The sequence below is a fragment of the Oncorhynchus nerka genome, linkage group LG7, assembly GCF_034236695.1.
Source record: "Oncorhynchus nerka isolate Pitt River linkage group LG7, Oner_Uvic_2.0, whole genome shotgun sequence".
NCBI lineage: Eukaryota > Metazoa > Chordata > Actinopteri > Salmoniformes > Salmonidae > Oncorhynchus > Oncorhynchus nerka.
In genome coordinates this window covers 14,588,939-14,616,206 of record NC_088402.1, presented here as the reverse complement: position 1 = coordinate 14,616,206, position 27,268 = coordinate 14,588,939, and the positions used below count along the sequence as shown (strand labels likewise).

The window sequence follows — 27,268 nt, the reverse complement described above, 5'->3', positions numbered from 1 at the left end:
TATATATATATATAGAGCTATAATATATCACTACTTGATATAAACCATGTATATGTATATATATATATATATATAAATAAAGGTATCTTTTTAACTTAGGTCCCTACATCATGTTTACAAGTACTGCCGGTAGTTCTACAAAATGGTATGTGAGCGAGCGTGTGTGTGCGTGTGTGTGTGTGTGTGTGTGTGTGCATTAAATACAAAAAGACAATGGCAAAGCATTCCTGATAGGAGCCGTAGCACAACAGTGTTCTATAGATAGCTGATTAATATATATATATATATAACTGAGTCATTTCAGGCTTTATGATTATAAACCTCATATACAGCTGTAGGTCCAGTATCTCGCAACATAAACATTACAGCACCAAACATTTCCGTCATTTGGCAAAATTCAAGCTTTAAGTGAATGTCAAAATGCTTTATAAAGTGTTACTGTGTGGTGCTGTGATTTGTATAAAGCTAGCAAATAACATTTCCCCTGGTACTTTCGCTTCTTTTTTTTCTCTCTGCTCGACTTTTGTTTCTCTCAGTAGTTTTTTGTCTCCTGATAAATCTTGCTGTGCTTTCTGCTTGGCACAATAGCACAGCCCACTTAACATAAACTCATAAATATGGCTGTGATAAAATAGTCACAAAACAGATTTTTTTGGTTCCAAGATTTGTGCAGGGAAAAGATAGAATAGTAAATCATAATGTTCAGGTCATCTAAACATCAAATCTTCCTGTCGGCAAATAATGCCCTTTCTTTCACGTCCTTCTGTCTAACAACATGCACCTAGCAACATAGTTACAGATCTGACAGAAAGTACAGTCAAATACTGAAACTCATTGATAGCAGTTTACAAAACAGAAAAAAATTATAGAATTGAATAAGACCATAAAAACTTCTTTCATAAATTAAATAATATTTCTTAAGATGATTGGTCTATTGCAACTAAAAACGCTGTACACCCCCCCCTCCCCCCAAAACAAAATCACCATAAACCTGATTTCAATATTTCATTTCTCTCTTTCTCTAGTGAGCACTAGGCCCAGAGTGACACATAGAATATCTGTACATCTTGAGTCCCGCTCTACCAAAGCTTCTCTCTTTGTCTCATACACTAAACCGTGTAAGTAACCTCGAGGTTTGATAGCACTTTGGAGTTGTTGATTGTTACCAGCTTTATTTCATTTAAAAAAAAATCTTTAACTACCAGTGTCACCCTCCAAGTTGGATTGGTCGTTGTCGTTAGGCTCCTCCCCCTCCTCAGCCATGTCCTCGTCAGGCTCCTCCCCCTCAAAGTCATCATCCTCGCGGACGAACACCTCCAGGGACTCCAGGCCCTCCTGCGTGGACTGGTGGGATTCAGCACAGTCCACACACACACCATAGCGCCGTGAGCCGTGCCGGATCCCCACGCTGGCCGCCAGCATGAAGATCTTCTTGCACACCATGCACTTGTACTTTTTGTCCTTCTTGTGCACCTGTAGGGAGGGAGAGGGGGACGAGAGAGAGGGACAAGGGTTAATGCAGCGTTCATGTGCTGTCAGAATTATTGGAAACTTGGAACTGAGAAACTCCTAGAAAGATCCTGGAATCATAAATACAAAAGTTGAAAAGCATAAATTAAGGCTGAAATATGAATTGGAAACTGACACTTCCCCAATCCAGCTAAAGTCATGGGAGAGACTTCTACAGAGAGGAAGGGTGGAGTACAGAGTGATGGAGGACAGAGTTATGGAGGACACACAGAAAGAGAAAGAGAGAGAAAGAAAAAGAGAGAGAGAGAGAGAGAGAGGGTGGAGTACAGAGTTATGAGGACAGTGTGATAATGTTTTGAAGAGGGAGGTGGGGGTGTCTCTGTGTGATAATATTTTGAAGAGGGAGGTGGGGGTGCCTATGTGATAATGTTTTGAAGAGGGAGGTGGGGGGTGTCTCTGTGTGATAATGTTTTGAAGAGGGAGGTGGGGGTGTCTCTGTGTGATAATGTTTTGAACAGGGAGGTGGGGGTGTCTCCGTGTGATAATGTTTTGAAGAGGGAGGTGGGGGTGTCTCTGTGTGATGATGTTTTGAAGAGGGAGGTGGGGGTGTCTCTGTGTGATAATGTTTTGAAGAGGGAGGTGGGGGTGTCTCTGTGTGATAATGTTTTGAACAGGGAGGTGGGGGTGTCTCTGTGTGATAATGTTTTGAAGAGGGAGGTGGGGGTGTCTCTGTGTGATAATGTTTTGAACAGGGAGGTGGGGGTGTCTCTGTGTGATAATGTTTTGAAGAGGGAGGTGGGGGTGTCTCTGTGTGATAATGTTTTGAACAGGGAGGTGGGGGTGTCTCTGTGTGATAATGTTTTGAAGAGGGAGGTGGGGGTGCCTCTGTGTGATAATGTTTTGAAGAGGGAGGTGGGGGTGTCTCTGTGTGATAATGTTTTGAAGAGGGAGGTGGGGGTGTCTCTGTGTGATAATGTTTTGAAGAGGGAGGTGGGGGTGTCTCTGTGTGATAATGTTTTGAACAGGGAGGTGGGGGTGTCTCTGTGTGATAATGTTTTGAAGAGGGAGGTGGGGGTGTCTCTGTGTGATAATGTTTTGAAGAGGGAGGTGGGGGTGTCTCTGTGTGATAATGTTTTGAAGAGGGATGTGGGGGTGTCTCTGTGTGATAATGTTTTGAAGAGGGAGGTGGGGGTGTCTCTGTGTGATAATGTTTTGAACAGGGAGGTGGGGGTGTCTCTGTGTGATAATGTTTTGAAGAGGGAGGTGGGGGTGTCTCTGTGTGATAATGTTTTGAACAGGGAGGTGGGGGTGCCTTTGTGTGATAATGTTTTGAACAGGGAGGTGGGGGTGTCTCTGTGTGATAATGTTTTGAAGAGAGAGGTGGGGGTGTCTCTGTATGATATTGTTTTGAAGAGGGAGGTGGGGGTGTCTCTGTGTGATAATGTTTTTCCTGGTTTGGGGATTTATAAAGAAATTGAACTCTCAAAATTACAATTATTCATAGAGAAACAACGAAATGGGATGTTCTGAGTCCATGTCAACGCTGAAATCATATCAGAAGATCATTCTGTAGGGTGTAATACCCCTTTAATTGAGCATTTTGGGACAGAGGAATGTGCTGGTCTAGTTGTTATGCTGCATATGTCAAGCCCACCAGATTGATATAAACAACCATGATTACGCCAGACATGCTTACTTTGCAGTTAACATTTCATTGAGAAGGTTTTGGGGGAATGTCTTTCTGTCTACCCACAAGACAGTTATCATGATATAAACTGGCTATACAAACTGAATGATAGACAGACAAGCACGCACGCCACACAGACAGACCAGCGATATTGCTGAAAATGTATTGGCAGGTATGTTAGGTTTGGATAACTAGGGGTGGGATAATGTCGATGTGGATTTGATAGCAGCCGGGAGCTTAATTATTTTTTATTTAACCTTTATTTAACTAGGCAAGTCAGTTAAGAACAAATTCTTATTTACAAATGATAGCCTACCCCGGCCAAACCTGGAAAACGCTGGGACAATTGTGTGTCGCCCTATGGGACTCCCAATCACGGCCGGATGTGATTCAGCCTGGATTCTAACCAGGGAATGAACAGTTACGGTAGGTTCTAACCAGGGAATGAACAGTTTGGGTAGGTTCTAGCCAGGGAATGAACAGTTAGGGTAGGTTCTAGCCAGGGAATGAACAGTTAGGGTAGGTTCTAACCAGGGAATGAACAGTTCGGGTAGGTTCTAACCAGGGAATGAACAGTTAGGGTAGGTTCTAACCAGGGAATGAACAGTTCGGGTAGGTTCTAACCAGGGAATGAACAGTTCGGGTAGGTTCTAACCAGGGAATGAACAGTTCGGGTAGGTTCTAACCAGGGAATGAACAGTTAGGGTAGGTTCTAACCAGGGAATGAACAGTTTGGGTAGGTTCTAACCAGGGAATGAACAGTTTAGGGTAGGTTCTAACCAGGGAATGAACAGTTAGGGTAGGTTCAAACCAGGGAATGAACAGTTAGGGTAGGTTCTAGCCAGGGAATGAACAGTTAGGGTAGGTTCTAACCAGGGAATGAACAGTTAGGGTAGGTTCTAACCAGGGTTAGGGTAGGTTCTAACCAGGGAATGAACAGTTAGGGTAGGTTCTAACCAGGGAATGAACAGTTCGGGTAGGTTCTAACCAGGGAATGAACAGTTAGGGTAGGTTCTAGCCAGGGAATGAACAGTTAGGGTAGGTTCTAGCCAGGGAATGAACAGTTAGGGTAGGTTCTAACCAGGGAATGAACAGTTCGGGTAGGTTCTAACCAGGGAATGAACAGTTCGGGTAGGTTCTAACCAGGGAATGAACAGTTAGGGTAGGTTCTAACCAGGGAATGAACAGTTAGGGTAGGTTCTAACCAGGGAATGAACAGTTAGGGTAGGTTCTAACCAGGGTATGAACAGTTCGTGTAGGATCTTACCAGGGAATGTCTCTTGACGTGCTCTCTGCGGGTGAACAGCTTGCCACAGATATCACAGCTGAAGGAGCGGACGCCAGAGTGAATGATGAGGTGCCTCTTTAGTGTTCTCCGGTGCTTGGCGATGTAGTTACAGTGGGGACACTTGAGCTTATTCAGGGCCGTGTCGGACGACTCGCCTGAGAGAAACACACCAGGTTGCTTTCTAAACAGTTGATCAAATCCACATTGACACAGATAATGAAAGAGCAGACTTGGGGGCAGTCATTTGTAGAGCCGCCCCAGTCTCTGGCGGTAGAACCCCTTGGTTCTTCACTTCCCAAATAAAGAGAGGAGTTGTGGGATAAGGGGTCATGTGTGGTGGTGGTGGGATGAGGGGTCATGTGTGTGGTGGTGGGATGAGGGGTCATGTGTGTGGTGGTGGGATGAGGGGTTGTGTGTGGTGGTGGTGGGATGAGGGGTTGTGTGTGTGGTGGTGGTGGGATGAGGGGTTGTGTGTGTGGTGGTGGGATGAGTGGTCATGTGTGGTGGTGGTGGGATGAGGGGTTGTGTGTGTGGTGGTGGTAGGATGAGGGGTCGTGTGTGTGGTGGTGGTGGGATGAGGGGTCATGTGTGTGGTGGTAGGATGAGGGGTCGTGTGTGTGGTGGTGGGATGAGGGGTCATGTATGGTGGTGGGATGAGGGGTTGTGTGTGGTGGTAGGATGAGGGGTCGTGTGTGGTGGTAGGATGAGGGGTCGTGTGTGTGGTGGTGGGATGAGGTGTCATGTGTGGTGGTGGGATGAGGGGTCATGTGTGTGGTGGTGGTGGGATGAGGGGTCATGTATGGTGGTGGGATGAGGGGTTGTGTGTGGTGGTGGGATGAGGGGTCATGTGTGGTGGTGGGATGAGGGGTTGTGTGTGGTGGTGGGATGAGGGGTCATATGTGTGGTGGTGGGATGAGGGTTCATGTGTGTGGTGGTGGGATGAGGGGTTCATGTGTGTGGTGGTGGTGGGATGAGGGGTCATGTGTGTGGTGGTGGTGGGATGAGGGGTCATGTGTGTGGTGGTGGGATGAGGGGGTGGTGGTGGGATGAGGGGTCATGTGTGTGGTGGTGGGATGAGGGGTTGTGTGTGTGGTGGTGGGATGAGGGGTCGTGTGTGTGGTGGTGGTGGGATGAGGGGTCATGTGTGTGGTGGTGGGATGAGGGGTCATGTGTGTGGTGGTGGGATGAGGGGTCATGTGTGGAGGTGGTGGGATGAGGGGTTGTGTGTGGTGGTGGGATGAGGGGTCATGTGTGGTGGTGGTGGGATGAGGGGTCGTGTGTGTGGTGGTGGGATGAGGGGTCGTGTGTGTGGTGGTGGGATGAGGGGTTGTGTGTGGTGGTGGTGGTGGGATGAGGGGTCATGTATGTGGTGGTGGTGGGATGAGGGGTCGTGTGTGTGGTGGTGGTGGGATGAGGGGTCATGTGTGTGGTGGTGGTGGGATGAGGGGTTGTGTGTGGTGGTGGTGGGATGAGGGGTCATGTGTGTGGTGGTGGTGGGATGAGGGGTCATGTGTGTGGTGGTGGTGGGATGAGGGGTCGTGTGTGTGGTGGTGGTGGGATGAGGGGTCATGTGTGGTTGAATCCTCAGTGAAAGGACATCATGTTTACTATGGTGTTATGGGAAGGAAAAACACTCGGTTAAATACTAAACTGTCGTGTTGTCATGGCTACACTACTGCCTAGGGAGTAACAAAATAAGTATAATTTGATTTCTCCACCAAAAACTAGTTTTACCATTAACCCACTGATCTAAAATATTCCTGATGTGTAGTTAGGAAAGAATGTGTCAGAAAATGCTGTACCTCAGCTGCTATTAACAGAGATCAACACATCAGGCTAAAGTCTAGTACAGCCTCCATAACCAATTTACACCATTGTAGCCTAGTGGTTAAGAGCGTTGCACTAGTAACCGGAAGGTTGCAAGTTCAAACCCCCGAGCTGACAAGGTACAAATCTGTCATTCTGCCCCTGAACAGGCAGTTAACCCACTGTTCCTAGGCCGTCATTGTAAATAAGAATTTGTTCTTAACTGACTTGCCTAGTTAAATAAAGGTAAAATAAAATAAAATAAAAAACACCATTGTGAAGAAAGATGTTTGACAAATCTAGTATGTGAGAAATGTGTAGTGATGTCGTAACACCCACTAACCACCTAAGGGACAAGTGTAGATGTGACTGTAGTCAAACTATTGATTTGGTTGGCTAGGCTCACATCACAGACAGCTGCATGATAGGGTCCTGTCTTTGTTTTGAGTCAAGACGCCCTAAACAAAAGAGTTGTCAAGCAGGCCAGGTTGCCAGGGGGCTGAGGAAAAACAGGTCACCTGTGTGCTGTGTTCAACTGGCTAATGTGCTATTCACAACACCATCTTAGAGCATATCTGCGTAAGTCATTTATCTCCTATCCAGAACAACCTACAATACCGGAAGTATTCACATCTTCATCATCACATTAACCAACCACCGAATTAGGTTCATGACATAAGGTGTGAAAACAAATCTGTCATAAGAATGTGTTTGGTAATGTTGAATCAGTAAGTCTGAACATACATCTACTATATGGTATAATTACAGGAGAACACAACCCATACCATTCTCCCAGGACTCCCCTTGCTGGGACTCTTGCAGGAGGCTGTACTGAAACTGATTGGCCAGTTCTGTGAGAGGAGAAACAAAGACATGATTAGAGGGTATGAAAGCTTTAGGGGGGACAGACAGACACTACCTTACGTACACAAACACCAGGCCCCACCTACCCCAGGGTCTTGTTCAGCTGGGCACACCTCTAGCAAACCGGTTTAAAACTAAATTAGAACAAAAATGTGAGTTTCTTATTTGAAAAGTCGTTGAGGTAGACACTCCCTGTTTCAGTCTGCCTTCGTTCTTTCCGTTTGGTGCCTAATCCGAAATGAACACAACCCTGGTGCCTAATCCCAAATGAAAACGACCCTGGTGCCTAATCCCAAATGAACACGACCCTGGTGCCTAATCCCAAATGAACACGACCCTGGTGCCTAATCCCAAATGAACACGACCCTGGTGCCTAATCCCAAATGAACATGACCCTGGTGCCTAATCCCAAATGAACACGACCCTGGTGCCTAATCCCAAATGAACACGACCCTGGTGCCTAATCCCAAATGAACACGACCCTGGTGCCTAATCCCAAATGAACACGACCCTGGTGCCTAATCCCAAATGAACATGACCCTGGTGCCTAATCCCAAATGAACATGACCCTGGTGCCTAATCCCAAATGAACACAACCCTGGTGCCTAATCCCAAATGAACATGACCCTGGTGCCTAATCCCAGATGAACACGACCCTGGTGCCTAATCCCAGATGAACACGACTCTGGTGCCTAATCCCAGATGAACACGACCCTGGTGCCTAATCCCAGATGAACACGACTCTGGTGCCTAATCCCAAATGAACACAACCCTGGTGCCTAATCCCAAATGAACATGCCCTGGTGCCTAATCCCAGATGAACACGACCCTGGTGCCTAATCCCAGATGAACACGACCCTGGTGCCTAATCCCAGATGAACACGACTCTGGTGCCTAATCCCAAATGAACACAACCCTGGTGCCTAATCCCAAATGAACATGACCCTGGTGCCTAATCCCAGATGAACACGACCCTGGTGCCTAATCCCAGATGAACACGACTCTGGTGCCTAATCCCAGATGAACACGACTCTGGTGCCTAATCCCAAATGAACACGACCCTGGTGCCTAATCCCAAATGAACACGACCCTGGTGCCTAATCCCAGATGAACACGATTTTAGTGCCTAATCCCAGACGAACACGACCCTGGTGCCTAATCCCAGACGAACACGACCCTGGTGCTGCCTGTGTTCTGTCATCCATTCCCTAGCCTGCCTGTCTGTCTGCTACTGTATGTAGGTCCACTTCTTCTAGCCAGGACAGCGTGTTCAGCAGCCTCTCCCACTGGGCTGTGTATTAATATGTGAATCACAGGAAGAGACCCTCAGCCCCTCACTTAGGATCACTGAACAGGCTTAATTAGCCATATCTCTGGGCCTGGACCTCAGAACCTATTGTTAAGAACCTGACCACCGGTCCCATTCTCTAGCCTGCCTGCCAGCCAGCCTGCCTGCCTGGGTCAATATTTGGAATGGCGAGGACAGCCCAAGTGCATTAGGGGGGATTAGGGAAGGAGAGAGGGTCAGACCTTAAGAGTTAATTGTGTGTTGTTTGGAGAGGAACCAAGAATTTATAGCCATGAAACCAGCAGCTCTGCTATAGTAAAGCAGGGTGGGGGGGGGTTCACCTAAATCATAGCTCCTGTTTTTCCGGCACCAAGCATAAGAGAACAGACTGGAACAGGGAGAGACTATCGAGACCTGTTCAATAGGAATCGTGGCTGATTAATGAAAATGGCGCCGGAGGAGATGGCCGCCGTTTTACGGTCTCCTTACCAATTGTGCTTATATGTGTTTTTTTTCGCGTTATTTGTAAATGATTTTGTACAATATGTTTCTGCAAACGTATCTTACGGAAGAAAAGAGCTTCTAGATATCAGGACAGCGATCACTCACCTCAGATTAGACTAAGATTTCTTCAACAACAACAACAACAACAAGCAGGACTCACACGATATTCTCCAAACACCCCACAGGGCAGACATCCCAATTATTCGCAAAAGGAAGCGACACAGAGGACAAAGAGCCGGATGCCTCGTCCGGACCCGCAGAAGACTACTAGGAATGCTGCCGTTACCGTCAATATTACTCGCCAACGTGCAATCATTGGACAATAGACTAGACGAGGTAAGATCACAAATATCCTACCAATGGGACATCAAAAACTGTAATATCCTATGCTTCACGGAATCATGGCTGAATGACGAAATGGATATTCAGCTAGCGGGATACACGCTGCACCGGCAAGATAGAACAGCACACTCTGGGAAGACCAGGGGGGGGGGGGGGGGGTCTGTGCATATTTGTAAACAACAGCTGGTGCACGAAATCTAAGGAAGTCTCTAGATTTTGTATATTGTGATAAACTGCAGGCCACACGACTTGCCTAGAGAGTTCTCAGCTATACTTTTTGTGGCTGTTTATTTACCACCACAGACAGATGCACTAAGACCGCACTCAGTCAGCTGTATAAGGAAATAAGCAAACAGGAAACCGCTCACCCAGAAGCGGCGCTCCTAGTGGCCGGAGACTTTAATGCAGGGAAACTTAAATCAGTTCTACCAAATCTCTATCAACATGTTAAATGTGCAACCAGAGTGAAAAAAATTCTAGATCACCTTTACTCCACACACAGAGACCCGTACAAAGCTCTCCCTCACCCTCCATTTGGTAAATCCAACCGTACCTCTATCCTCCTGATTCCTGCTTACAATCAAAAATTAAAGCAGGAAGCACCAATGACTTGGTCTATAAAAAAATGGTGAGATGAAGCAGATGCTAAACAGACTGGAACATGTTCCGGGATTCTTCCGATGGCATTGAGGAGTACACCACATCAGTAACTGGTTTTATCAATAAGTGCATTGAGGACGTCGTCCCCACAGTGACTGTATGTACACACCCCAACCAGAAGCCATGGATTACAGGCAACATTCGCTTTCAAGGTGCGGGACTCTAACCCGGAAACTTACAAGAAATGCCCTGCGACGAACCATTAAACAGGCAAAGCATCAATGCAGGGCTAAGACTGAATCATACTACACCGGCTCCGACGCTCGTCGGATGTTGCAGGGCTTGCAAACTATTACAGACTACAAAGGGAAGCACAGCCGCGAGCTGCCCAGTGACATGAGCCTACCAGACGAGCTAAATCAAAGCAGACCACCATAGTCCCTGTGCCCAAGAACACGAAGGCAATCTGCCTAAATGACTACAGACCCGTAGCACTCACGTCCGTAGCCATGAAGTGCTTTAAAAAGGCTGGTAATGGCTCACATCAACACCATTATTCCAGAAACCCTAGACCCATTCCAATTTGCATACCGCCCAAACAGATCCACAGATGATGCAATCTCTATTGCACTCCACACTGCCCTTTCCCACCTGGACAAACGGAACACCTATGTGAGAATGCTGTTCACCGACTACAGCTCAGCATTCAACACCATAGTACCCTCACCAAGCTAAGGATCCTGGGACTAAACAACTCCCTCTGCAACTGGATCCTGGACTTCCTGACAGGCCGCCCCCAGGTGGTGAGGGTAGGTAGCAACATATCTGCCACGCTGATCCTCAACACTGGAGTTCCCCAGGCGTGCTCAGTCCCCTCCTGTACTCCCTGTTCACCCACGACTGCATGGCCAGGCACGATTCCAACACCATCATTAATTTTTGCTGACGACACAACAGTGGTAGGCCTGATCACCGACAACGTTTAGACAGCCTATAGGGAGGAGGTCAGAGACCTGGCCGGGTGGTGCCAGAATAACAACCTATCCCTCAACGTAACCAAGACTAAGGAGATGATTGTGGACTACAGGAAAAGGAGCACCGAGCACGTCCCCATTCTCATCGACAGGGCTGTAGTGGAGCAGGTTGAGAGCTTCAAATTCCTTGGTGTCCACATCAACAACAAACTAGATTGGTCCAAACACACCAAGACAGTCGTGAAGAGGGCATGACAAAGCCTATTCCCCCTCAGGAAACGAAAAAGATTTGTCATGGGTCCTGAGATCCTCAAAAGGTTCTGCAGCTGCACCATCGAGAGCATCCTGACTGGTTGCATCACTGCCTGGTACGGCAATTGCTCGGCCTCTGACCGCATGGCACTTCAGAGGGTAGTGCGTACGGCCCAGTACATTACTGGGGCAAAGCTGCCTGCCATCCAGGATGCCTCTACACCAGGCGGTGTCAGAGGAAGGCCCTAAAAATTGTCAAAGACCCCAGCCACCCCAGTCATAGACTGTTCTCTCTACTACCGCATGTGAAGTGGTACCGGAGTCCCAAGTCTAGGACAAAAAGGCTTCTCAACCGTTTTTAACCCCAAGCCATAAGACTCCTGAACATCTAACCAAATGGTTACCCGGACTATTTGCATTGTGTGCCTCCCCCCAACCCCTCTTTTACTCTACTGCTACTCTCTGTTTATCTTATATGCATAGTCACTTTAACTATACATTCATGTACATACTACCTCAATGGCCCGACCAACCAGTGCTCCCGCACATTGGCTAATCTGCATTGTGTCCCATCACCCGTCAACCCCTCTTTTTACGCTTCTGCTGCTCTCTGTTCATCATATATGCATAGTCACTTTAACGATACCTACGTGTACATACTACCTCAATAAGCCTGACTAACAGGTGTCTGTATATAGCCTTGCTACTCTTTTTTCAAATGTCTTTTTACTGTTGTTTTATTTCTTTACCTACCTACCTACCTACCTTCGCACACACACACACACACACACACACACACACACACACACACACACACACACACACACACACACACACACACACACACACACACACACACACACACTCGCACACACTCGCACCATTGGTTAGAGCCTGTAAGTAAGCATTTCACTGTAAGGTCTACCTACACCTGTTGTATTTGGCACACGTGACAAATAAACTTTGATTTGATTTTAAATGATAATTTCCTGTTGCAAAAAAATGTAAAACGCTGTGCCCTAATGAACACGATCCAGGCCTCTATAGAGCTCAGCCATGCTAAACAGCAGCGTCTCCTCATAGTAATCCACACTACTACAGAGCTCAGGGATGCTAAACAGCAGCTTCTCCTCATAGTAATCCACACTACTACAGAGCTCAGCCATGCTAAACAGCAGCTTCTCCTCATAGTAATCCACACTACTACAGAGCTCAGCCATGCTAAACAGCAGCTTCTCCTCATAGTAATCCACACTACTACAGAGCTCAGCCATGCTAAACAGCAGCTTCTCATAGTAATCCACACTACTACAGAGCTCAGCCATGCTAAACAGCAGCTTCTCCTCATAGTAATCCACACTACTACAGAGCTCAGCCATGCTAAACAGCAGCTTCTCCTCATAGTAATCCACAACTAGAGAGCTCAGCCATGCTAAACAGCAGCTTCTCCTCATAGTAATCCACACTACTACAGAGCTCAGCCATGCTAAACAGCAGCTTCTCCTCGTAGTAATCCACACTACTACAGAGCTCAGCCATGCTAAACAGCAGCTTCTCCTCATAGTAATCCACACTACTACAGAGCTCAGCCATGCTAAACAGCAGCTTCTCCTCATAGTAATCCACACTACTACAGAGCTCAGCCATGCTAAACAGCAGCTTCTCCTCATAGTAATCCACACTACTACAGAGCTCAGCCATGCTAAACAGCAGCTTCTCCTCATAGTAATCCACACTACACACTACTACAGAGCTCAGCCATGCTAAACAGCAGCTTCTCCTCATAGTAATCCACACTACTACAGAGCTCAGCCATGCTAAACAGCAGCTTCTCCTCATAGTAATCCACACTACTACAGAGCTCAGCCATGCTAAACAGCAGCTTCTCCTCATAGTAATCCACACTACTACAGAGCTCAGCCATGCTAAACAGCAGCTTCTCCTCATTGTAATCCACACACTACAGAGCTCAGCCACTAAACAGAGCTCATAGCACTACTACAGAGCTCAGCCATGCTAAACAGCAGCTTCTCCTCATAGTAATCCACACTACTACAGAGCTCAGCCATGCTAAACAGCAGCTTCTCCTCAGGGTAATCCACACTCCTACATACAGTTCACTTATACTTCAGAAGGAATTTTTCTCCGATTGGCTGAAGAGACGGAGAGAACGGGAGATGTCGAAGTGCCAAATTAGGAAATTATGTTGTTGCATTAATGATGAGACACACGTTACTGGAACACCCCTCTCTACATTAAAGTGGTTCAGGAACATGAGCTCATATCAGTTGTGTTTAAAGAAGCCCAAAGGAAGAATGTTTCCCCTGCATTAGGAGTGAACTCCCTCCCACTTAATACATCATATCATTCCATACAGCACACTGCTTAATGGGGGAGAGTTGGGAGTGTGTGTGTGTGTGTGTGTGTGTGTGTGTGTGTGTGTGTGTGTGTGTGTGTGTGTGTGACAGGCTCATAGACTTAGAGATTACCCAGGGTTTCTGTGGTATGGGGCGGCAGGGCGAGAAGAGAAGTGGGCCGGCTTAAAAACGCTGTCCATAATCATATATGAATGCATTCACTTCGGATCAGACCTAGGTTCAAATACTATTTGAAATCTTTCAACCCTTTTGAACGTTATCTCAAGCCTGCATGAAGTGCCAGATGGGCGGGTTTTGCAGTTTTAGGATTATTATTTTGGTCCATTAAACCAGGCAAGCTCAACTGAGCACAGATAAAGTATTTGAAATAATTTCAACTAGTTTCTGAACTGCTCTGGGTATTGTCACTCTCTCTAGTCACTCTCTCTCTAGTCACTCTCTCTCTAGTCACTCTCTCTAGTCACTCTCTCTAGTCACTCTCTCTGCCACCCATAGCTGAGAGGCCGACTAGGCCAAGCTGCCATGTCCAGTCAGTGTTAGACCAGTTAGATAGCTCCTGTACTCTCTCTATGACTGTGGAACAGAGCTGAACTCTGAACTAACTCAGACTTCTACAAACTCTAAATGCCATGACTAGAGGCATGGTTGTCATACCATGTCAGTCTAGGAACTAGAAACAAAATGCTAGGATGTACACGTTCACCAAAACAGGCCTGCTGTTTTGTCATCTAAAGAACTGATGGTTGTTTATGTGTTGTCTATGGGGGGGATTGAGTGCAGTGCAGTTTAACAATAAAGTTGTATTGTATATAGAGGTCGACCAATTATGATTTTTCAACGCTGATACCGATACCGATTATTGGAGGACCAAAAAAAGCCGATACTGATTAATTGGCCGATTATTTTATTTTTTTGTAATAATAACAATTACAACAATACTGAATGAACACTTATTTTAACTTAATAAAATACATAAATAAAATCAATTTAGCCTCAAATAAAATGAAACATGTTCAATTTGGTATAAATAATGCAAAAACAAAGTGTTGGAGAAGAAAGTAAAAGTGCCATATGTGCCATGTAAGAAAGCTAATGTTTCAGTTCCTTGCTCAGAACATGAGAACATATGAAAGCTGGTGGTTCTTTTTAACATGAGTCTTCAATATTCCCAGGTAAGAAGTTTTAGGTTGTAGTTATTATAGGAATTATAGGACTATTTCCTTCTATACCATTTGTATTTCATATACCTTTGACTATTGGATGTTCTTATAGGCACTTTAGTATTGCCAGTGTAACAGTATAGCTTCTGTCCCTCTCCTCGCCCCTACCTGGGCTCGAACCAGGAACACATCGACAACAGCCACCCACGAAGCATCGTTACCCATCGCTCCACAAAATCTGCGGGGGAATAACTACTCCAAGGGGAATAACTACTCCAAGGGGAATAACTACTCCAAGGGGAATAACTACTCCAAGTCTCAAAGCGAGTGACGTTTGAAACGCTATTAGCGCGCACCCCGCTAACTAGCTAGCCATTTCACATCGGTTACACCAGCCTAATCTCGGGAGTTGATAGGCTTGAAGTCATAAACAGAGCAATGCTAGAAGCACAGCGATGAGCTGCTGGCAAAACGCACGAAAGTGCTGTTTGAATGAATGTTTATGTGCCTGCTGCTGCCTACCATCGCTCAGTCAGACTGCTCTATCAAATCATAGACTTATAACATAATAACACGCAGAAATACGAGCCTTAGGTCATTAATATGGTCGAATCCGGAAACTATCAACTATCATCAAACATTTATTCTTTCAGTGAAATACGGAACCGTTCCGTATTTTATCTAACGGGTGGCATCCATAAGTCTAAATATTCCTGTTACATTGCACAACCTTCAATGTTATGTCATAATTACGTAAAATTCTGGCAAATTAGGCGGCCCAAACTGTTGCATATACACCGACTCTGCGTGCAATGAACGCAAGAGAAGTGACACAATTTCACCTGGTTAATATTGACTGCTAACCTGGATTTATTTTAGCAAAATATGCAGGTTTAAAAACATATACTTGTGTATTGATTTTAAGATAGAAATGGATGTTTATGGTTAGGTACACGTTGGAGCAACGACAGTCCTTTTTCGCGAATACGCACCGGATCGATTATATGCAACGCAGGACACGCTAGATAAACTAGTAATATCATCAACCATGTGTAGTTAACTAGTGATTATGATTGATTGATTGTTTTTTATAAGATAAGTTTAATGCTAGCTAGCAACTTACCTTGGCTTCTTACTGCATTCGCGTAACAGGCGGGCTCCTCGTGGAGTGCAATGTAATCAGGTGGTTAGAGCGTTGGACTAGTTAACTGTAAGGTTCTTACTGCATTCGTGTAACAGGCAGTCTCCTCGTGGAGTGCAATGTAATCAGGTGGTTAGAGCGTTGGACTAGTGAACTGTAAGGTTGCAAGATTGAATCCCCGAGCTGACAAGGTGAAAATCTGTCATTCTGCCCCTGAACAAGGCAGTTAACCCACCGTTGCTAGGCCGTCATTGAAAATAAGAATGCGTTCTTAACTGATTTGCCGAGTTAAATAAAGAATAAATAAAGAATAAAATATTTTAAAAATAATCGGTGTCCAAAAATACCGATTTCCGATTGTTATGAAAACTTGAAATCGGCCCCAATTAATCGGCCATTCCGATGAATCGGTAGACCTCTAATTGTATCGAACTGTTGGTCTGACCATTGGCTACCTAAAGATCTGCTGGTGTGAGTGAGTGAGAGGAGGGTAAGGTGACGTACCGGCATTCTCAGAGAGGAAGGAGAAGTCCTCCCTGGGGTAGGAGGCTGAGGGCTGGACGAACATCCCCTCGTCAAACCCTTCTTCCGGGTCCGGTGGGATGTTGTAGACGAACCGCCGTGTGATCTGTTTCTTCCTCCGCCCGCTCCCCAGGTCCGCCTTCTGATTTTCCCGCTTCACCGCCACCGGCCCGCCCGCCGCCGCACCGGGAGCCGGCTCGTTCCAGACGAACACCGGCCCCGGAACGCTCGGAGGCTCGTTCTCAGCCGACTCGGACGAGTTCTCACAGCCCCAGCCGGAGCTCCCCAGAGCGCAGCCCTCCCCCGCAGATACCATCACATCACTGGGCTCCTCCTTCACGCTGCCTCCCCCTATCTGATCCCCATTGTTGACATGACCACTGGCTTTTATCGACAGCTTGGACAGGATGCTGGTGGCCCAGAAGTTACATCCAGGCTTCTTGTTGGTGCTGCCGTCTGAGCCCAGCTGTCCTGCTCCGTCTTTGGCCACCGTTCTCCTTTTGTTGTAATCCACCACCACTGAGTCCGGGGCCTCCTGCTTGATGCTGATGTTGAGTGCTTCCTTGATGAACCCCCGACACGATCCCACCACCTCCGTCATCTGGAGGAAAGAGGCCATGGACATCACCTCGATGGCATTCTGACTGGTCAGTAGGAGGTTACCGCTATACAGGAAGTCCAGGATGACTGAGAACCCCGCCCCGGCCGCCACGTCGAGATGGGTGACGGTGACTGTGGTCGTCTGGTCAGATGGCGAGGATGAGGAAGAGGAGTTCTCGCTCTTGGTCAGGCAGTAGAGGGTCTTGAAGTAGCGGCTCCCGGCCACGAGGATGTTCTTGTGAGCCCGGAACACCTCTCCACTCACAACGATGTTGACGTCACACAGGATTCCTCCCTTGCGTTGTTTGTCCAGTTCCTGCAGCAGCTGGTAGCAGTACGAGTCCTGGTTAGGTTTGTTATTACTGTAGTAGTCTTCTGTCTCCATGTCTGTCCCCTGGGGGGGGTCCTCACAGCCAGGCCGCTCCAGCTCCTGGTAGACAACACACACACACACACGATTATTGGCAAGGGACACAAAGGACATTGACAAGGACAGGGGTGCACCTGGCAGGGGTAAAACTGGTCTGACTGGCTCCATAATGGGGGAGGTGAATTGGTGAGGTGTGGGGTTGCTTTACCTGGCGGAAACTGGAAATGTAGGAAAGCATTCTACTACTGCTGCTGCTGCTACTGCTACTACTACTACTGCTACTACTATTACTACTACTACTGCTACTACTGCTACTGCTACTATTACTACTACTACTGCTACTACTACTGCTAATGCTACTACTACTACTATTACTACTACTACTGCTACTACTATTACTACTACTACTGCTACTACTATTACTACTACTACTGCTACTACTGCTACTACTACTGCTACACTACTATTACTACTACTACTACTACTACTACTACTACTACTACTACTACTACTACTACTACTGCTACTACCACTACTACTACTGCTACTACTACTACTGCTGCTACTACCACTACTGCTACTACTACTGCTACTACTACTACTACTGCTACTACTACTACTACTACTACTACTACTACTACTCTAAAGTAGGTGAATACACTGTCGTCAGAGAGCGGCTTGGGTCACGGTTACTCCCAACTATCCAGATGATGGTGCAGGTCACCCAGATCCAGATGATCTATTTATTTTCTACTGAGTTCAGTACTCTTTCTATTGAGAAAGCATAAACATGTGTTTTAGTACAACAATAGGGCTTCATCTGGATCTGTGAAAGTGGCCCATAGAGTCAACGTACAATCAACCAAGACAGATCATCAAGACAGATCTAACTACCACAAAACCCTACCCTGCTACCTGTCACTGTGATGGCTGATGGGAGAGAAACCCCTCCTCCTTCTGCCACCATCTCGCCTCCCTTCATCCTCCATGGGAGTTTCCCCAACCGGGGCAGCAGACCAAGTTGGTACGAAGCAGAACCCAGCACTGGCAGTTACTACACTAACACACTGGCTACATACATTTCTACCTCGTAAGAAATTGCATAGCAGTTGTCCTAACACTGAATAATTTGCATTGCCCCCCCCCCCCCACCCCCACCACAGCTGGGATTTCAGCTTGAGTAATTCAAACTAAATCCATGACTCTGCCCTCGGAGGTCCCTACACCCCTACTCTGCCCTCGGAGGTGCTTATACCCCCCTACCCTGACTGACTATATGCCCTTGTCCAAGCAGGCAGGATGGCTCTCTCTTAATGCTAGCTAACGCAAGGCAGGACCAGGGCTGAGAGAGAGAGACAGACAGAGAGGAGAAGGAAGAGAGAAAGAGCCTGGTCACCCCATTTCTAATAACAGGCCCTCTCTTCTCATTGTTCAGTACCTCACTGGGGCCTCTTTGTATGGCCATACACTCACTTATTACACACAGCAACTAAAGCCTGGCTCCTCTGTGTCTCCTCTGCTCTAACTCTGCTCCCACTTAACCAAGAAGGCCCTAATGTGAGTGTGTGTGTGTGTGTGTGTGTGTGTGTGTGTGTGTGTGTGTGTGTGTGTGTGTGTGTGGTAAGACAGGGTGCACGTGGCTCTCTAAGAGGGGCTAAGCCCTGAATAGGATAACAGGAAGGGAGGAAAAGGCAGAATGATTCCATCATCATCCACACCATCATACAATGGGCCCCATGCCAGAGAGTCAGTCACTTTATTTTTTTACCCCAACAGGATGGGTAGTATTTGGAGAGGTGTGTATAAGGAGGGAGGAGGATGAGCACGTGGATGAACCATCTCTGGGGAAATCACCAACACATAGTCTAGTCCTACATAAACTAACCTTCAATCCAAACTGCTTCTCTAGCAGATTAATAAGAATGGCTCAAGATTTTTATTTTTCAGTGTTCAAGAACGTCCTTTTTCTCTTCATTCAGATTACAACCGCTCACTTTCAGTTATTAGAAAATGAAATCTCCAAAATATCACTATTTTTAAAACCTGCCATAGAAAGCTGGTTGCAATTTCAGTTTAATCCACCAGAAAAGAACAAACAAATATTACAACAAAAATTTTAAAACTCAAATATACTAATTAATAAAAACATATTCTTATGTTGTTGTTGTTGTTTTTTTTTTGGGGGGGGGGGGGGGGGTCATCTTTGTAAATTATATCATAAATAGGACTGGTGGAGTTGTCACACATGCAGTTAACAAAAATATATGGAAATTCCTGCTCTATCCAAAATTACAAGCAACTGATTGTGGCATTAGCGCAAAAATGGAGGAGGCATGTGGAAGGTGAAGAACTTGTCTGGCGGCCCTACATAAAATACCAAAATTGTGATAAATAAAAAAGTATACCAGTTTAATTTAAGGACCAAAAGAATGACAGCTGCGCCATAAAAGTAGCAAAATAGTTGCGAGGAGATTTCGATGTACCGATTCCATTGTACATGGTTTATGAACTGATACACAAAACAACACCGGATTCAAAACAGACCATTCCAGACGACTACCTCATGAAGCTGGTTGAGAGAATGCCAAGTGTGCAAAGCTGTCATCAAGGCAAAGGATGGCTATTTTGAAGTCTCAAATATAAAATATATTTTGGTTTGCTTAACACTTTTTTGGTTACCACATGATTCCATATGTGTTATTTCATAGTTTTGATGTCTTCACTATTATTCTACAATGAAGAAAATAGTAAAAAATGTAATTAAAATAAAACACTGGAATGAGTAGGTGTGTCCAAACTTTTGACTGGTACTGTACATGGTCGATTGGAAATGATTAGTAGCCACACTCTATCTGCAATATGAAAAGACCTAGGCCTACTTCCTGGTTACATAAAGAGGAATCTTTGCCATCTTTAACCCAGTAGTGTTCACTGTGCGGACTTGACAATACGTCCTGGTATTGAGGCCGTTAAATGACCCAGTAACCCAGACAGGTCACAAGGGTGGGGATACATTCTGGTATTGAGGCCATTAAATGACCCAGTAACCCAGACTGGTCACAATGGTGGGGATACGTTCTGGTATTGAGGCCATTAAATGACCCAGTAACCCAGACAGGTCACAATGGTGGGGATACGTTCTGGTATTGAGGCCATTAAATGACCCAGTAACCCAGACAGGTCACAATGGTGGGGATACAGGCCTGCAACAGTACTGCATGTACGCTATGTTAGATAGGCTGCTGTATAGTGGTATGGAGTCCAGCTAGGACTCCCTCCTCTCTCCTGGTCCAAGACCAGCTCCAGCTCCACACTCGGGTTCATCCTTTCTCCAGATGTGCCACGTGTTACAGTGTGTCAGTGCTGCTGGAGTGCAGATGCTGCTGGATGGGCAGGTCTCGCACACTGCTCTGGCTGGATCCAAAGGAGAACATCACGGTGACAATATCCACCTCTGTGATGTGGCCATTTGTTGTAGGTCTAGAGATAGTTAGTGGTGGAATAATAAGCATACAGGGGAAAGGGGTTGTTGACGAAAGAGGTGGTCGTCAAAAAGATATTCCATCTGAGTCCTTACGCTATGTTTAGGTTCCTACTATCCATGTAGCCTTTATTAAACTACCTACCAATGGATATCCTGTGATGTACTATAATCTCTTACCATAACGGAGTTTAAATAAAAAAACAGTTCCCTTTAGAGTAGAATTCTCAGAACGATAGCTCACAACACCAAAACAAACCAAGGACCACGCGAGCAACGAGAGACCTGGTTAATGTGGCCACACAAACACACACCTCCAACCCCACAATGATCAGATGTGACGTAACATCGTTCTCTGACACGACAGAGGACAGCGGAACACCACCAGTTTCTGTTTCTCTACCATCGATCTACCATCCCCACCCTGAGGCCAGCTAGCTCCCCACCCTCTCTAACTCAGACATTAGAACACTACTACAGCAGTGTGAATGACCATACGGTGTGTGGAGGGTAAGGGGGGATCCAGGCCTCCCAACAATGCTCCACATAGGCTCCACATAGGGTTGAAGAATTCCTGGGAAGAATTCTCTCAATTCAATTTAAGGGCTTTATTGGCATGGGAAACATATGTTAACATTGTTTATTATCTACTTCTCTTGCTTTGACAAAAGTGAAATAAACAATAAAAATGAACAGTAAACATCACACTTACAGAAGAGATTTCAAATGTCATATTATCTCTCCCTCTCCCCTTCCCTGGCTGAACACTACCCCTACCAAACCCAACCCAGGGCTGTATGGTTGTGCTGTACAGAAGCTCTGTACCAAGAGTGTACAGCCAAGACCCAGGCTTGTATGAGACCCACTGTCAGCCACAGCTGCTTTGGTCTGTGTGCCTTCTCTATAGCAGAGCTAATCGAGTAATCGAGTTAGGTTAGCCACGCAGATGGGCACGAATTTGATCGGGAATAAGGTGAAGAAAATAAGGATGCCATTTCATGTGCTGCAACAATGCAGTTCACACAGTCAATATTCAAACAGTATTAGGCTACTGTTATATATATGGGGAAAACACCACAGGGGAAAATCTAATTTGCATATATTTAACTTTAACCTTAATTCATTTACCAAAATGTCATGTAAATTTAAAAAATGACCATCGAAAATAATATAAGAATATGCTATGACGTGAAATTAGCCTATAGCAAAGTGTTTAAATACACGATGTATAAGGCAGGTTGGTGTCTGTCGTGTCCCTCCCCATCCTTAACTTCTAAACCTATGCCAGGGCCTTGTTGCCAACCATCCGGGGTCGTCTTGTTTCCAGAGAGGAGGACTACTGCTTCTTCTTCTCTACTCTGTCCTCTTTTTTTATTTCACCTTTATTTAACCAGGTAGGCAAGTTGAGAACAAGTTCTCATTTACAATTGCGACCTGGCCAAGATAAAGCAAAGCAGTTCGACACATACAACGACACAGAGTTACACATGGAGTAAAACAAACATACAGTTAATAATACAGTATAAACAGGTCTATATACAATGTGAGCAAATGAGGTGAGAAGGGAGGTAAAGGCAAAAAAGGCCATGGTGGCAAAGTAAATACAATATAGCAAGTAAAACACTGGAATGGTAGTTTTGCAATGGAAGAATGTGCAAAGTAGAAATAAAAATAATGGGGTGCAAAGGAGCAAAATAAATAAATAAATGAAATACAGTTGGGAAAGAGGTAGTTGTTTGGGCTAAATTATAGGTGGGCTATGTACAGGTGCAGTAATCTGTGAGCTGCTCTGACAGTTGGTGCTTAAAGCTCTCACTGGATTCCCTTCTTAATTAATGACGTGTTCAAGTTAGTGGATCGGACAGAAGGAACTAACCATGCAGTGCGATCCAATCCTTTTGCAATTCACCTGACAAATTAAGAGTCAAATTGTGGCTACATGCTCTTAAATCCCCTGACAGCTTGAATCCGAGTCAGGATAGGAAGTGATCGATATCAATTTGGTAACTGGTATCTGTAGTTCTTGTATATTTGGTAACTGGGATCTGTAGTTATAGTGTGTAAATATATATGTATGTATGTAAATACATATATGTATGTATGTGTGTAAATACATATGTATGTGTGTAAATATATATATATATATGTATGTATGTATGTAAATATATATATGTATGTATGTGTGTAAATATATGTATATATATATGTGTAAATATATATATATGTATGTGTGTAAATATATATATATGTATGCATGTGTGTAAATATACAGCCCTGGGTTGGATCGGGGTAGTGTTCGGCACACACACACACACACACACACACACACACACACACACACACACACACACACACACACACACACACACACCAGATCCCAGTTACCAAATTGCTATTTATCACTTCCTATCCTGACTCTGATTCAAGCTGTCAGGGGAATTAAGAGCACTGTGAAAAAAACACTGTAGCCCAATTACAATTCACAACATTGTTGTTAGATTTCAGTAATTGCTTTGTAATTGTGTAGTAACAGAGTTTGACCGTTTTTGTTCTTACACAAGTGGAATGTTTAATCTCGTCCAGAAGCAGTTTTATATGTCCTATGGTCAGGACTATTCCAAATATGTGAATAACTTGCATCAATATATTAATCCTTTTCACATTGGTAATTTCACCAAGTAGGCTAATCAATGTTTTATATCAAGCTAACAGGGGGAATAACCCTTGGTGATGGTGGTCTTTCAAGAAGGCATAATGGTTTCAGTTGTCCTCTACATACAATGGCTATATGGCTATAGAAAACTATGATATGAAACAACCATACCATAATACCCCCCATTAATCCATACATTTAAGGGGTGACAAGGTCAGATGTTGCTGTGACGATCCATGATGCTGCTGGTATACATATGAACCCATTAGAGTAAAAGTGTACCCATTAAAGTCCCATTGTAAGCTACTGGGACTTGATTTACCTCTCCTCCTGTTCAACCCGGGCCATCACACACCATCTATGGATTTTGGGGGGTCATCTAGAACAATGCCTCTAATTTAGCTGCCCCAAAGGGGAGGACGGGAGAAATGCGCCAGAGGACATTCTGCTCTTTACTGTAAGAGAGCCATCAAAATGACATTTGAAGCAGAGCAGAGGCGTGGTTGGGTAGGCAGGGGTTCAGTTCCCCAAAGGCTAATATGGTCAAGCCCTTGCCTTTGGCGACCTCTAGCTAGCAATCATCCAAGGTAGTTGCTGATAACTAGTATGTGTACTGTTCTTGTGGCTATGGAAATGTAAATTAATCGAGGCTAGCTAGCCACCTATTACTTTTAGAATAGTACTGTAAGCTAATTGGACTCACACTGTTACTGGCCTACATGCTAACTCGAACTAGACAGATGTGTTTAGCTAGTAATTGGTTTCTATAGTAATGTCACCATTAAACACATTTAATTTACGGTAGCTGTAACGTTAGGTACTTAGATTGCCATGGGATCAGACTAGCTCCCATTCAGTTTCAAACTAGCAACTTTACATAGCCTCTCACGGGGAAATGAAGCTGCCAGCTCCAACTAGCCCGGCTAGCAAGCTACTCGAAGTCAACTGTGCCTAAAACAGAAACTAGAACAAGCTAATTAGTTGGTTAGCTGTCTGTCTATTTTCATTCTGAGATAATATTGGCTAGCTACAAAGAACTAAAAACATAAATGACAAAACATAAATGAAGCAGGATGACACTTTACCTGTTTTGTCGGGTCATTCCTCCCGTGCTCAGAAGACAGGTGATGTCTCAGCAGCAAGGCCCGCTTGTAATTTCGACTACCTCTCACCAGCTCGTCGTTGTTTTTAGTGGGAATGTTGTGACACCAGGAGCAGGACATAAGTCCCGTCTCCTGACAAAATGTGAGCCATGGAAACTCCTGTAGCCATGAAGCTTGGAATTGGGGGTGTTTCTGGAGTAGCGTCTGCGGTCTCATTTCTACCCAAGATTTCCTGGCAGCTTCGCCTCTGTCGTCCTCGGATCCAGTGCCCCCACTGCCCAAGTCAGCGCCGTCCTCGTTGTTCAGGCAGTTACCCGCTGTCCGGCTACTCCCTTCCCTGGACTCGTCTTCTCCGACAGTTACTGCCACCCAACCGACACGATCGTCTCCTACCCCGGCTGCCCAGTTGCCCCCTTCCGGGTCCTCTTCCTCCTCAGCCTCTGGTTCTGCGCTATCACTGAGAGATCCCCCACCCTCCACTCTCCCTTGCGATGGTCCTTTTGCCCCCAGATCCCTATCCTCTTCTTGATCTGGCCTGTTCCCGTTCAAATGTCGGTCTTGACAGGCCTGGGCCTCCCAGCTGTTACTGTTGCCCCCACCGACACCACTGGAGCTGGTTACCGCTAATCCACCTCCTCCGAACGCCAGAGACCTGCGGTTTCTCTCTCCGGACATTTTCTTAATATATTAAAATCTACCACTTTCTTAACAATATTACTACTAATTTATATTTCTTTAAGTATTATATGTTACGGATCCGAATTAAATGGCTGGTTGTCGTTTTCCCGCTTTGGCCTCCTGGTGAGAGTATGTAGGTTATGCGGAAATAAATAAAGCTTTTAAACGCATAATGAATTTCAGGGTTCTAGCTGCGTCCGCGCAGGCTTGCAGAGGTCGAATGGCAACGACTTTCCCCATAATGCACCTCGATCGGAGAAAGGGGGGTAGTGGGGGGCTCATTTAAAGGAAGATGGGGGGTGCGGTTAACAGCATGGCGTCTTTTGTTTGAGTGGCTGCGCTCATTTTACGCGTGCTTCTCATCTTTGTTTTCCTTCTCTTCAACCAATACATCCTTGTCCTCATTTCGTACCTCCTGCCAAGCTGGTTGACAGTCCCCTTGTATTAACTGCGTCAAACAGATCTAGTGCGCTTATCGTGTTTGTTTTCTACTAATTCCAATGGACAGGTAAAGCAAGTGATCCAACGCACAAGGTGTAGTGATGGTGGTGGTGACAGCCTACCGGTTACCACAGCCACAAAGTCAACATTGGCTATATCGTAAAAATTCCAGATTTTTTGTTGTTGCTGCTTTTGGGCAGTGGTGGAAAAAGTACCCGAATGTCATACTTGAAGTAAAGATACCCAAATAGAAAATGACTTAAGTAAAAGTGAAAGTCAACCAGTAAAATACTACTTGAGTAAAAGTCTAAAAGTATTTGGTTTGAAATACACTTACCTATCAAAAGTAAATGTATAAATACTTCCTAATTCATTATATTAAGCAAACCAGATGGCACAATTTTCTTGTTTTTAATGTATTTGTGGAAAGCCGGGGGGCTCACTCCAACACTCAGACATAATTTACACATGAAGCATTTGTGTTAATAAGCGAGTCCAACAGATTAGAGGCAGTAGGGATGACCAGGGATGTTCTCTTGATAAGTGCGTGAATTTGGGCCATCTCCTGAAAATGTATCGAGTACTAGGGTTGTTAGGGTTGAGGCTAGGGTTAGCAGTGTGTTAGGGTTGGGCATAAGGTTAGCAGTGTGTTAGGGTTGAGGCTAGGGTTAAGGAATGATTAACACTTTCATGGTTCTTTGCATACCAACTTTTCCCCCACTACTATTTCGAAATTTTCAACAACAAAAAAATGTAATCCAACATCACTCCTTTTCTTTATTATGTAGTTATAATACAATTAACTCAAACTAATTTAGTCCAAATGTAGGCTATATCTTTTATTAAAATAGATTTAGTGAAAAACCACAGCTATATCAGAGACAATGTTATCATCAATCAATAACAATCCAAATAAGTAAATATGAATTGCTTGTAAATGTACATAGTCAAATGTGACTAAGTGGAATATTTTGTTATTCAAATGAGGTTTTGTTGATGAATAGACCAAAACAAGTAGCCTTAATTCATTGGCTTAAACATGTATAATGATATAGTAATATATATATATATATATATGTTTAAGTCAACATGATCAATAGTCTATAAAACATGTTGTTGGTATAAACCATTAGTTGTCAGGCCTGATTTGACATTACTGTTGTTTTTTCCCCCCCAGATGATTAAAGTTAAAGATCCATACAAAATAGGGGAATTGATATTGATCTATTCTAGCCTATGTAATCCCATGGAAACTTGCTCCTGCTATGCTGCTCCAGCAGGTGGAAGCCTTTCATGATTCACTGAGTTGACTGACTGACAGCACAGTTAGATTAATGAATGGCATTGTTAGGCCTAGTGTTCAGTGTCCTGTTTCAAAGTCAGTAAATTAAGGACTAAGCTAGGACACAGTGTTTGACTCTGCTTCTGGTAATGACATGTGTTTTTAAAGCCTTGTCAGGTCTACATCCAGAGAAACGGGAGAGGGTAATAAAATGTGCATGCCCAAAACAATCAGTGTCTCTCCATTTAAATGCCTCAAATGTGTGTTGTTGTACTACTGACACAATTGTGGTTAGAATTGCACGTCTTTTTTGTTGTTGTTGTTTGAATGGAAATGAATAGATCAATAATGATGAATGATGGCAGGTGTGTCAAGGCCACACCT

The 27,268-nt window shown here is 45.0% G+C and overlaps 1 protein-coding gene across 1 annotated transcript; it reads right to left on the bottom strand.

Moving 5' to 3' along the window:
* Positions 1 to 25,402, bottom strand: LOC115120347 (zinc finger and BTB domain-containing protein 10-like). Its single transcript, XM_029649272.2, has 5 exons — positions 24,466 to 25,402; positions 16,259 to 17,306; positions 7,037 to 7,102; positions 4,425 to 4,600; positions 1 to 1,473 (listed from the first exon to the last, which is right to left on the bottom strand). Exons 1-5 carry the CDS (start codon positions 25,156 to 25,158, stop codon positions 1,195 to 1,197), a joined length of 2,262 nt encoding a protein of 753 aa, XP_029505132.1. The 5' UTR covers positions 25,159 to 25,402; the 3' UTR covers positions 1 to 1,194.
* Between the last annotated feature and the right edge of the window lie 1,866 nt (positions 25,403 to 27,268).

What these genes read in the sequence shown, in the direction of transcription:
- LOC115120347 (XM_029649272.2), bottom strand. Translation starts at nt 25,158, where the DNA reads ATGTCCGGAGAGAGAAACCGCAGGTCTCTGGCGTTCGGAGGAGGTGGA. An exon ending in GGAATGACCCGACAAAACAG is followed by an intron (nt 17,307 to 24,465) that starts GTAAAGTGTCAT and finishes GTTGTCTACCAG; the next exon opens with GAGCTGGAGCGGCCTGGCTG. An exon ending in AGGGGAGTCCTGGGAGAATG is followed by an intron (nt 4,601 to 7,036) that starts GTATGGGTTGTG and finishes TGTTTCTCTCAG; the next exon opens with GCGAGTCGTCCGACACGGCC.